Source organism: Nuphar pumila, chromosome 13, assembly GCF_984573655.1.
Source record: "Nuphar pumila chromosome 13, dmNupPumi1.hap1.1, whole genome shotgun sequence".
Classification (NCBI taxonomy): domain Eukaryota; kingdom Viridiplantae; phylum Streptophyta; class Magnoliopsida; order Nymphaeales; family Nymphaeaceae; genus Nuphar; species Nuphar pumila.
The window spans coordinates 92842684-92854851 of NC_143261.1; the positions used below are offsets into that span (position 1 = coordinate 92842684).

General features: G+C 38.9%; 1 protein-coding gene across 3 annotated transcripts in view; it reads right to left on the reverse strand.

The window, feature by feature from the left end:
* LOC149819209 (Man1-Src1p-carboxy-terminal domain protein) overlaps window positions 1-6177 on the reverse strand; it is a 40051-nt gene extending 33874 nt beyond the window's left edge. For all 3 annotated transcript variants that reach the window (XM_089986449.1, XM_089986450.1, XM_089986448.1), the window contains exon 1: window positions 5859-6177. In XM_089986449.1, coding sequence (XP_089842575.1) covers window positions 5859-6099 — 241 coding nt within the window. In that variant the 5' untranslated portion in view covers window positions 6100-6177. The remainder of the gene's footprint in view (window positions 1-5858) is intronic.
* Between the last annotated feature and the right edge of the window lie 5991 nt (window positions 6178-12168).

Here is a 12168-nt window from a genome sequence, read left to right on the forward strand (position 1 = left end):
CTACCACAAAGCAGATGGCACCGAGTGTGATGCATGACTTGAAGGGGGGGAGCCCGTTCTCCTGCGACCTACTTTGTACAGTTGTGTCTAGAGTCTGTTTTGCTTTGGTTGAGTCTTGATGTAAAGTGTCGAGTCACTCGTAACTTTCTTAGAGCCACCCATGTGCTTTGGTTCAGGTTGAAAAATACCCTGAAGGGTCAGCCCGTAGATCTGAACTGTAATGTGCCCTTGGGCAAACATGTAAATGAATGCAAATGCGAAGAGCTTTCTTTTGTTCACCCTCGTTGTGATTGCTTTCGAGTGATTGCGATTTTCTCTCCCTCTCTATTATATTGCTCTCTTACACTCTCAGTTATCAAAGCTTCCGAGTAGCAAGTGAGCAACCGGAAGGCTTGCAGCGGTAAGGAAGGACCGTCGCACCGCACTGGCCTATTGAAGAAATAGGCCCGTGACAGTGATACTCCTTCCTTAAGATTAGCCCATCATCAATTGATTAACACTACTAACATGATTTCGTTATTCCATTTCAAAAGATGATTAAACTCAAAGAAAGCAATCAAAACACAAATATCAGTATTCATTGTTCAAGAATAAAATAACATTAATAATGTCGATTTCAGAAGATTTTATGAGAACCCCTTCCCTGATTTGAAGAAAAACATACCAAATTATACCAACAACCACGAAAACCCTGAAATTAGATGTCTGGGATAACAACCATATGTAGATCCAAATCTATTGCGATTGGTTCAACATAAAGTTCAAAAAATTCTAGACTACACCCAAATGCCTCAAGATCCAACCCATGGACCTAATCATCTAGCCAAGGTGCTCCCAGCATCATACCCCAAGGTGGAATAAGATTTGTTAATGCATGAGTGCCACAAAGGGAACTGAGTCTATCCGAATCTATTTTATTATTTTACACTCTTTTCATATTCAGATATTATCTAAAGATCAATCTAGAATTAGGATTTAATGTTTGCTTATAAATAGTTGTTACAAGGGATTTATAGATAGTTGATTGATTGAGATTCTTGATATTTTTCTTCAATTTATAAATTATTTTATTATTTAATTTTCATTGTTCATGTCTTTTTGCTTTTTGTAGTATAACTTGCATATGAATAGAGGTAAATTAGATTTCTCTATAAATCTGACTATAGGTTTGCATCAGTTAGTATCATAGTTTGGGGTGTCATCAGGTCGGGTTTGGTTCGGACCCAGGTGGAACCAGACTTGGACCCGATTTTCGAGTATGATATCGGGTCCGAACCCGATACTATAAGAAAAAATATACTCGGACCCGATAATAACTATATGAACCAGACTCGGACCATACCCGATAAAACCATATTTTTTTATCATTTTTACATTGAAAAATTGCGGGTCTTAATCAAAACTCGGGTTGGGTCTGGGTTTGGTATAAAATTTCACAAACTATACCCAGATCCATGCATTAGACCTTCAGGTCCGGACCCGGATCTTAATCGGGTCTTCTTATTTATCACCATACTCGAACCTTATAGGGTTTGGTTTGGGTCGAGATTGGGTAAACCCGACCCGTTGACACTCCTAATCATAGCAGGTTTGTTGCCTAGATTCGTTCGCACGAACTATTAAAGGGACGGTCTTGTGGCATCAAGAACGTGAAGAACCCAGGAAGCGACATCAATAGATCACGTCTTATTATTTTCCAGATCGACGACAAGCATGGATGTCGACAAGTGAGGTTGTGTGGCCGCATGGTCCACCACAACATCTATCCATGGCAGGCAGTACTACGTGGTCACTCGATTCATCAAAGCATCAAACAATGGCGACCTAGTCACCACCACCACCATCTTCCACTTCACCCTATTCTTTACCACCACAAAACTGCTTTCTTACTCTCCACCACCATCATCATTGTCTTCCACTTCACCTTATTCTCTACCACCACAAAATGGGCCAACCGTCTACCCGCCAGCAGTTCTTGACCGGCGGCAAGCTTGGCCGCCAACGGTTGACACCCTCATCTTCTTTCTCTTCTAGATCCACTCTAAAGGAATCTCGCCAGTAGCTATTCGTGATCCAAACATCAAGGTATCTGTTATGTATTTATTCTCATGATAATTTGATTTAAGTGAGTCCAAGCTCTTGAATGTGTTTGGGTTAAGGAAGATGGGTATATGACAGTTTTGGATCTGGTTATTGGGGTTTAGATCCTAAATAGATTTTAGCATAGGTAGGTTTTGGAGAAATTCACTTTGGAGCGGGTTAAGTGGGTTTAGCACCAAGTCCAAATTAGGTTTAGAGGGATCCAATAAAATAAGTTTTGATGCACTAAGTGGTTTTGAATCCAAGTCTTCCTTAATTGGATCAGGGCTTGAAATGGGCATTGTAAGAGGTTTCACAGTAGGCTCTTTTGGACTGGGTGGGTTTGGGTAGTTTTAGGAACATGTAGAGGCTTCTCCTTTTCCCCTGCCAACTTTTTTTCGATATCTAGAGCATAGTGAATAGTTTTCTCCAAAGACGAGATCTCAACACCATTGAATTCATCACGTATGCAAAACATAATCCAAAAATATACTTCTTGACCTTCTCCTTGGTGGTCTCTTGAATCTGGACTTCTAGCAATACCGTTCAGTATACTCCTACATAGACTTCAAACCTTGGTAAAGAAGGCAACATCATAAGTGAGACATAAACACTTTAAATTCTGCCATTGGATCTCCATAAGCCTCACGTGAATTTGGTTCTACTGGATCCACTTTCTGCTTGTGTTGTGGCTTGATAGGATTGGGTCTTAGGACCTGTGAGATGTTTTGGGTTTGTGATAGGGTTTGAACTAACTTTGGATCTTGAATTGGGTTAGGGGTGGACAGGTAGGGAGATGGGCTTGGGTAGGATCTGGTTGGATCGCTACTGTATCTGAATAATAATATGTCGTTGAACCCGATTTTGGTTGAGACCGGTTCTGGATCAAGGTTTGGGGGATAAAAAGTTTGGTCTAAACCCAATCCAATCCCATAATATTTTTGGGTCTGGTATTGACCTGATTCATATTGAAGTTGGGGTTATGTCCGAGTTCAATAAGGTCCATGGGAGGGTATGATGGATTAGGACTAAAACTTTTTGTCAGATTTTGACCCAATTGGGTAGGTTAAAGTGGTCTCTGAAGTAGATATGGGACACAAGAGGGATATTAGTGGTTTAATGGAGTGGGTTATACCAGATTGGGTTTATAGGTTTTTGAGATGGATTCAGGTTTGAACCAGAGTGAATGGGGTTAATGAGGGTTAGAACCGGTTCTGGAATTCTGAACTGGTTTCAAGTAGTGGATTAAAAGGAGTAGAAGGAGAAGAAGGGAATAGGGAGAAGTATGGGGGCCAACCGACAGGTCATTGAATGGCCTGAGTCGCTACCCATCCATGGTGGCCACCAGCCAATTGATGGTAGTGGTAGGTGAAGGAGCATATGAAGATGGTGGTGGTTGTGGCACCTGGATCGCCATTAATTGATGTCGTGACAAATCAGAGACCACGAGATACAGCTGGTTGGTGGTCATCATGGGTAGATGTTGTGATTGATCATGCGGCCACGCAACCTTTTTGTTGGCGGCCAAACTTGTCATCGATCAGGGTAATCATAAGACATGTGATTGATCGATGTTGCTCTCCAAGTTGTTCACTTTCTCGATGCCAACTATCCCTCGAATCGTTCATGTGAACGAATTGAGGGAACAAACTCGCTCTGATACCAATTGATGTAAAATCGTCACCAAATTTACAGAGAAAATCTAATTTACCTCTACATCTATGCAAGCTATACTATGAAAAGCAAGAAAGCAAAAACAATGAAAATTAAACAATAAAATAATTTATAAATTGAAGAAAAATACCAAGAATCTCAATCAATCAACCATCTACAAATCTCTCATAACTATTTATAAGCAAACATTAAACTCTAATTCTAGATGGATCTAAAGATAAGATCCGAATACGAAAAGAATCCAAAATAATAAAATGGATCCAGATAGACTTTTTCAAACTTGATTCCTTTTGTAGTGCTCTTGCATCACCTGTGCTCGTCTAGAAACACAACGTATCTTTCTTCTAATTTTGTTATATGATATAAATTATGATTTTCAATCCAAAACCCCCTACTCTATGTTTCTCATGGACATATTATGATCGTTGTTGCCAACATCATGTCAATTATATGAATCTTTGAAATGATCATTATAGTTACTAGGCACTCGTTCCATTGCATCATAATTCATAACCCACTTCAGTAAAAGTTTTTCTTAGGAGATAATGACCTGAAGAAGAAAGAATGGAGGAGTTAGAGAAATTGAGCTAAAAACCCCTATGTGGATCCTGATTTTTAACCTTCTTGTATATACTCAATATTAAAACAAACAACAAAAATGCCACTGATTATCAGTTAGAGGTGAAATTTCCAAACTGTCCCTAATTAGTCTAGCATAATAAAAGCATTAAGAAACATAAGTCCACCATACACTAATTCTAATGGCCTCCCTCAAGTTCTACATGGGCTTTAACCATGGACAACATGTATTCTAGAAACCAAAATGTTCTTTTGTGAAACCTTTGTAAATAGATCAGCAACTTGGTCCTTCAACCCAATAAACCTTGCTTCCAATTCTCAATCCTCAACCTTGTGTCTCATAAAATGTTCATGAATCTTGATGCAATTATTTTTCATGTTGAACCAAAATTGACGAAGGACCCCATGGGGTTGCCCACTGACAAAGGACCCCAAGGGGTTGCCCACTTGGTCTCTGGCTTGTAGATAGGGAACTTTCCCCCTATTCCAAGTTTGAGTCCCCATGTGGGTGCTCCTTCTGCAAGGTGAAGCATGGTGGCTCATCCTGGGGGTCGAGGGAAGTACACCGCGGTTTTATGCCACCGGGATGAAGATCGTAAGTACAGCAAGCTAAGACCAGCGCAATCAGGTCTCCAATTCTAGAGGCGGTTTTCCACTCCCATAAAAAAATCAACAAAATTTTGATTTCACAAAATAGAAATGATCTTGGTATTTTTTAATTTTAACTCATTCAAAAGAAGCCTTATCTATGTGATCTCTATCGTAGTTCCTTGCACCCTTCTTGGTCAATGGCCAAGCAAATCAATGCTAGTGGCTGGGCAGATCGCCTAGCAGTGACCTAAAATGCCCAACCTAGACCTACTTGACCCAGGCATGGTTCTCTTGCATCGAGTGCCACATCAAAACCCAGAGCCACCTAGTTTAGGTGCCTTTTCATTGCAGTATTGAACCCAATTCTTGACTCTGACGTAGCCTAGCTTGAGTGCAACCCTAGCTCAACTTGGCCATGCTGCTGGGCTCAAGGGTGGCTGGATGAGTGGCCTCGGAATTGGACTGAACTTCTTTTCCCTTTCCCTTCGACGCTTGTCATTATGGAAGAGATTTTCCTCAAGTTTTCTGAACTAAGATCCGCCTGCCCCATCGACCTTCACCCATCCAATTCTCTTTGATCGTTCTATCACACCGCATTCTCCAATTCCTATCTCCCGACATACCCCGATTTCCAACTACTCCAAAGTCAATTTCCACCCAGCCGATGATCCCATGCCCAAATTCAACAAGACTAAAGAACGGAAACCCGCACGTCCATCCGCTCCATAAAATCAATCCTCCAATTGGAATCCCAGAGGAAAATAAAAACCCTAATTCAAATTTCACACACACGGATTCGTTTCTTTCCCCTCGCCAAAAAAATGCAGATGAAACAATTTAAACGCATAACACACACAAATAATTTGCAGGATTCAACAACAAAAGTCGTCGGATTCAAAAACAATAAAGGGATCGCGAAAACCACGATAACTTACAGGAAACCTCGCCGTTACCGCAGAAGGGCTTGCTCTGGCGGCGGAGAAGGCGGTTAGAGGCGAGGTTGCAGGAGGCGGCGACGATGATGGCAATGATGGCAACGGCGAGGAGCTGAAAGAGCTCGTGCCTCGAAGGCAGGAGCTTGGAGGAAGGGTCAACGCCGATGAGAGGGAGAGGGTGGGCCGGGTGCTTCTTCTTCTTCGTGTGCTTCTCCTGCCCCGATTTTGCAGAAGACTTCATTCCTTTCTGCAAACTTTTCGAGCCTGAGGAAGGAGGAGAAGAAAAAGAAAGAAGAAAAGGATGCCGCTTATTGAATGATTTGGGAGATGTCTTTTGTAGTTTGGCGTTTTCGGATTCGAACCGATCTGACTCTCCAATGTATTTCGGGATCTGAAACCCGACCCGTTTGCATCCTTTGGATATTTGTGAAAACTCACCTAGATTTTCTAACGCTAACTAAAAAGAAACTCTCATAGACTAGGTTATCACAAATCGAGTTAAAAGGGTAAATTTGTTAATTTACCCTCAAAACTCTCCTTCCCTCTTTGTTTTCCCTCTTTCTTGGTCTTTTGCCTTCCCTCCATCCCTCATGCAACAGCTAGGTTTTCCAATGTCCTCTAGGCAGGGGTGGCAAAATCTGATCCTGCTCGCCAACCCCCTTCTTAGGTGGGTTCGGGTTTGGCTTAAAAGGATTCGTGTCATAAACGGGTTGACCCGACTAACCCATTTATTAAATGGTCCGGGTTTGTGTTAGGGGTATGCCAACCCGACTGAGCCGTTTAATAAATGGGTTAGGTGGGTGGGTCAACCCGTTTACCCAAACCCGACCCGACCGCCAACACAAATCCGACCCGCCAACCAGCTCGCTAACTTGCCAACTCGTTTACCCGACCCGACCCGTTTATTAAATGGGTTAACTGTGTCGTGTTACCCATTTAATAAATGGGTCGAGTTCATGTTTGCCACAGCCGACCTGTTTAATAAACGGGTCGGGTTTGTGTTGAGGTATGCTGACCCGACGAGACGACCCGCAAACATGATTGCCACCCCTACCTTTAGGCATTAGTCTTTTTGTTTTGTTAGAGACTCACAATCTTTATATAAAAATTCTAAATAAAACTAAGAGGTATTTTATGTAAAATTATCCTATTAAGTTGAAATGCGACAGTAAAATTTGCAAGATTCTGAAATCCTACTTTAATGGGACTTCTCCAAGGTAACACTGAAGGTCTACCTCCTTTCATGATCCACTGGATTCATTGTAATACCACCAGATTTGTCTTGCTTTTCTAAGCTTACGTGCACCATGGTTGGGAATGGATATATGTATATAGTGTCTTCCCACTACCGTAAAAAATCATGCTTTGGTGGGCTTCCTCCAAGGTAACACCGAACCTCTACCTCCTTTCATCAAGATTATCCAGCAACAACTTGAACAATTGGGCGTCGGACTAACCGCTAGCTTCGTCCTACTTTTCTAAGGTTATGTGCATCATGGTTGGGATTAGATACATATACACACATGAAAGGGGTATCATCAGAACCCCCTTTAGTCAGACAAAAGTCACGCACGGCCTTGCACCACATCTTTTTTTGTGAAAAAAAATATTTTTAGCGCGATTCAAAACCATCGTTAAAACTCATTTTTCTACCCAGGTTTTTGGCGTGATTTTGACTGCCGCTAAAGACCTTTTTGTGTGCAAACTTTTTTTTTTTTTTGCACCGCTGATCCCGCACAATTATTCAAAAATCATCACACTTTAAACGATACACCCTACTCTCTCTCTCTCTCTCTCTCTCTCTCTCTCTCTCTCTCTCTCTCTCTCTCTCTCTCTCTATATATATATATATATATATATATATATATATGTGTGTGTGTGTGTGTGGTAGTAGTTGCTTACTCCTTTTCAGCTTACCACCTGCCTATCAGGCTTTTGAAGGTCTTTTCATGTTTTTTTAAATCATATCGTATAGATGTAAACTCTTGAATGATCTTATTCGAACATGGAGGTAAGATTATAAGGTTTAAAAATCAAGTCTAAAATTTTTATAAATATTCAAGGCTTTAAAAATCATGTTTTGTATCAGAAAAACACTATCCAAATGTTGTTTCCTAGTAAATTGAAAATGCTGAAGACATCTGCATGGTTAGATTTACAAAAAAACAATACAAAAATATCAGTTTGCATATGGTAGGCTGACAATAAGTAGCTACTATATATATGCGTTTTTGATGTGTTTCTTAAGCCCTCTTTTTTGTTAGGTCTCATTAGGCCCCATCAAAAATCGACATCTAACACCATAGATGTCATCTATAGATTTTGTTTAGTGAGAACCGGCTTTTGGATCACCAGAATCTGACCTGTATACAGGTTTTTGTGGAGATCCAGAATCAATGGCTATGAAGGTATAAGTTTTTCCCGACTCAAAAAATATGTTTTTTCATCAAAAAAACAAGATCCAAGAGTCAATTCCCATTAAATCAAGCATGCTAAACACATCTAACAGTTCAGATCTATCATAAAACACTTAAAACATACGGGGCAGAATGAACCAGAATGAGAAATGGGGCATCATATGTTCAAAACTGAACATATTAGGCCCCATTTCTCATTGCACCCCATAGGTTTTAAGTGTTTTATGATAGATATGAATCGTTAAATGTGTTTAGCATGCTCGATTTAGTGAGAACCGACTCTTGGATCATTTACAGGGTCGGATTTGCAAAAAATAACTTGAAAACACTCATTCGCTTGTGGTAGGTTGGCGATAGACCATAAAATTGATAGACAACAACTACTTTTTCATATATATATATATATATATATATATATATATATATATATATATATATATATATATAGAGAGAGAGAGAGAGAGAGAGAGAGAGAGGGAATACTATGTAAACCATGAACCACGTAAACTTCAACGTAGTTGTGAACTAAGCATGTCAAACACTTCTCTCAAATCTGACCCTAGAGTTGTGTTTGGCATGATTAGATTTGTTGGGAATCAACACCTTGATTATGTATTTCCAATAAAAAAACATAATTTTTGAGCCTTTGAAAATGTATACGCATTTTGAATCATATATATTTATGCTACTAATGAAGGTGAGGAAAGCTAATGAGTAACAACTTCCAATTTGTTGTAGATCAAATGTTACATATGTTACCTACATGGTTTGTTTAGTAGATCTTGTTTTGAATAATGTGATTATGATAAGTAATTAGGTTTTTAAAGGGGTTAAAAAATCAACAGCTCATATTGTGCCAAAATTTCATAAACTCAAAAAATTACATTTTTACATTAGAAATGCACTATCGAATGCTTGTTTCATAGCAAACAAATTGTGTTGAACACATCTATGTGGTTAGATTGAGTCAATACAACTTGCACTTATGATTTCTAATTCATTAGTTCATTAAACACTTTACACACACACATATGTATGGAAAATAACTGTATTGTACGGAAAAAATGACCCATTTCAAAAAATGCCCCACGATTTACCAAATCCGCCAAATGAATAATTTTGTAGGTTTCCATTTTTTTAGATGCTTTTACCCCTTGCAACTGCGAATTTTTAATTTTCTTAGGTCACGACGCTAAAAGTTGGTGGACTCACAAAACTCGTCAACAAAAACATATATGAGGTTGCGATATTCCAAAACACTTGTGAAACTCGTGACGAGTATCACAAGGTACGTTGCGAAAATCCTTCAAGTATTGCGCAAGTCTTTACCTTATGAAATTTTGAAAGAGTATCACATGAAGTATTGCAAAATTATGAAAAACTTACGAAAGTCCGACATTGCAAAAATTTTTAATTGCATAACACTTCTATTCTGAAATTCTTTTTTCTTACGAAAATTCATCCCATATAAATAATGCTTCATTACTTAACCTCTTTTTTTTGCATCTTGATGCCCTATTTTTGTAACCCTAAATTTCTTGTGGTCCCCAATCATTCTAGCAATCTTCCGATGACATTCCAACAACATTCTGGTCAATATTCCGTTGTACGATGACTTTGCAAAAATTCCTTATCGGCAACGATTCACTAGTGGTGAAAAACCCTAAAATTTGGCCTCCCTTTGGCAATTTTTTTGGCAACCTCTTACGAATATTCTGGTAAACCCATCGACAATGACTTCACTGGTGCCCCTCAAATGAGTTTTTCGGTAAAATTATTGATGAATAGGTTTTTTGGTGAATAGTTTTTTGTTGTTGTTTTTTCAAAAAGTTTATAATTTTTTTAAAATTGGTTGTATGTGTCGATTATATCCTTCGACTGGCTTGTTTTTGCATGTCTATTTTATTGCGTTACTATTGCTTCTGTGTTCATTTATCTCATTTTAAATATAGAAAATTGTTTGTCTTGGTCGCTTGTTTGAATTATGGTTGTACCCCTCTTGTTATCATAGGAATTAAGTTTTTTTTATTTCGAGATGACAACAAAGAAGATAAAGAACACACAATTTACTAAGCCTAGGGGTGGGCAACGAGTTGGGCGACCCAATGGTCCAAGCTGACCTGGCTCGCAATTTATCGGGTTTGGTTCAAGGTTTTAGGCCCAAGCCCGTTAGTTCCCAAGCCAAAACCTGGCCAGCTATATAGTGGGTTGGGGCCGGTCGGCCTACGGGCTGTCGGGTTCGTGTCGGCCCGCAGGCTACCAGGCCGACCCGCTAAGCCAGTGCTATTTATTAATTATTAATAATATAATTTTTTTAATTTTTTAATTTTTTTATTTTAAATTTTTAATTAATGGCATAGCTACTTGGTAACTATTATTATTTACCTAATCAATTGCATTAGTTTTATGAAAACTAGAAAGATAATTAGTTGGGTACATGTAAACTTGTTAACTATTTATTTGTTACCTAATTAGTTGCACTAATTAGTTGGGTTTGGGTCGAGTCAGGCTCAACTCAACCCGCTTCACATTGAGCCAATGGGTCGGGTCATGGGCTACTCTTCAAACCCGAGCCCGTTAAGAAACGGGCCAAAGCTCGACCCGTTAGTAAATGGGTTAGGCCATCTCTAAGTTGGGCTGCACTTAAAGCTCGGTGGGTTGAGCTCTAAACAAACTCAGGCCAGCCAGCCTGATGCCTGCCTCTAGGATTTGAAGATTATGTGGTGTTTCATGAGACACTTCTTGACACATACAATAGGTTTATCACTCTGATAAAGAGGGATCCTGCTCCAACACAAAAAATCTGGCTGTCAAAACTTGTCCACCAAAAAATATAGCCTTAATGATCTATAGCGTAAAAATATGTGCTCATCCAAGCAGTTGTATGCACTTTCAACTGCTAAAAAAATTTGACTGGCCCACAAGTCTTGCTAATTCTAAAAGAAAAATTTGTGAGATTGCGGCCAAATATTTGTCTCACATCCCATAAACATTGAAGGAGGGGGTCTCAATGGTAAAAAAGTTTCACCAATTGGTTGAGAGGTTGTTACTAACCTCAATCTCTGAATAGAGAAAGCTAGAGATGTGGCCACTTGTAGTGGTAGTGGAGAGATAGAGATGGAGGCAATTTTACCTCTACCTTTTGGCCCAAATGTGGAGGAGAGTAAAAGCCTAGATGTAGAGGAGAGTCATGTTGGGCTATATAGTGCACAAAATATTTCTCCTCTCCCTCATTTGGCGAGAGTGCATGCTTCGAGTAGGAAGTCACAACAACAAACAATATCTAGTGTCAAGGTACATATATTTTTCTATATTTATTTTCTATATTAATTATCAATTTCATATTCAATAATTGTTAAAAATGTCATATATAACTGTCATTCGATGTTTGTATGTGTGTGTAAGCATAGATACTACCATATTTTGTGATATTATATCTATGTAAATCAAGAGTATATTACCACAAGTTATAGTTGTTCAGGACCACAATAAACACACACATCACTAAAAGAATCTAATGAAATCTTAATGATTTACTCAGTTTTGGTTTTTATTAACAACTCTTGGATTAAGATCAAAAGTACCATGGCTTATAACAGGTTTTTCTTTTATCATACATTAACAGTTGGAGTGCTTATGCAATAATAATGAACATAGCTAACATTCTTAATCTACTAAATTATGTTTATTATGCACTTTATATAATTATCACTAGTCTGTGTATATGCATCATGCATCCTATGCATAACCACGTGTTTATTTGTGTATTTGTGTACTTGCATTTTAATAAGTGAAATTGTTATAACTATTGAATATGTGCATGTGAGTCCAACAACCACACCGACCTCCACCACCCCTCGTACACTGATTTTTCTGGCATAAAGAATACTTGT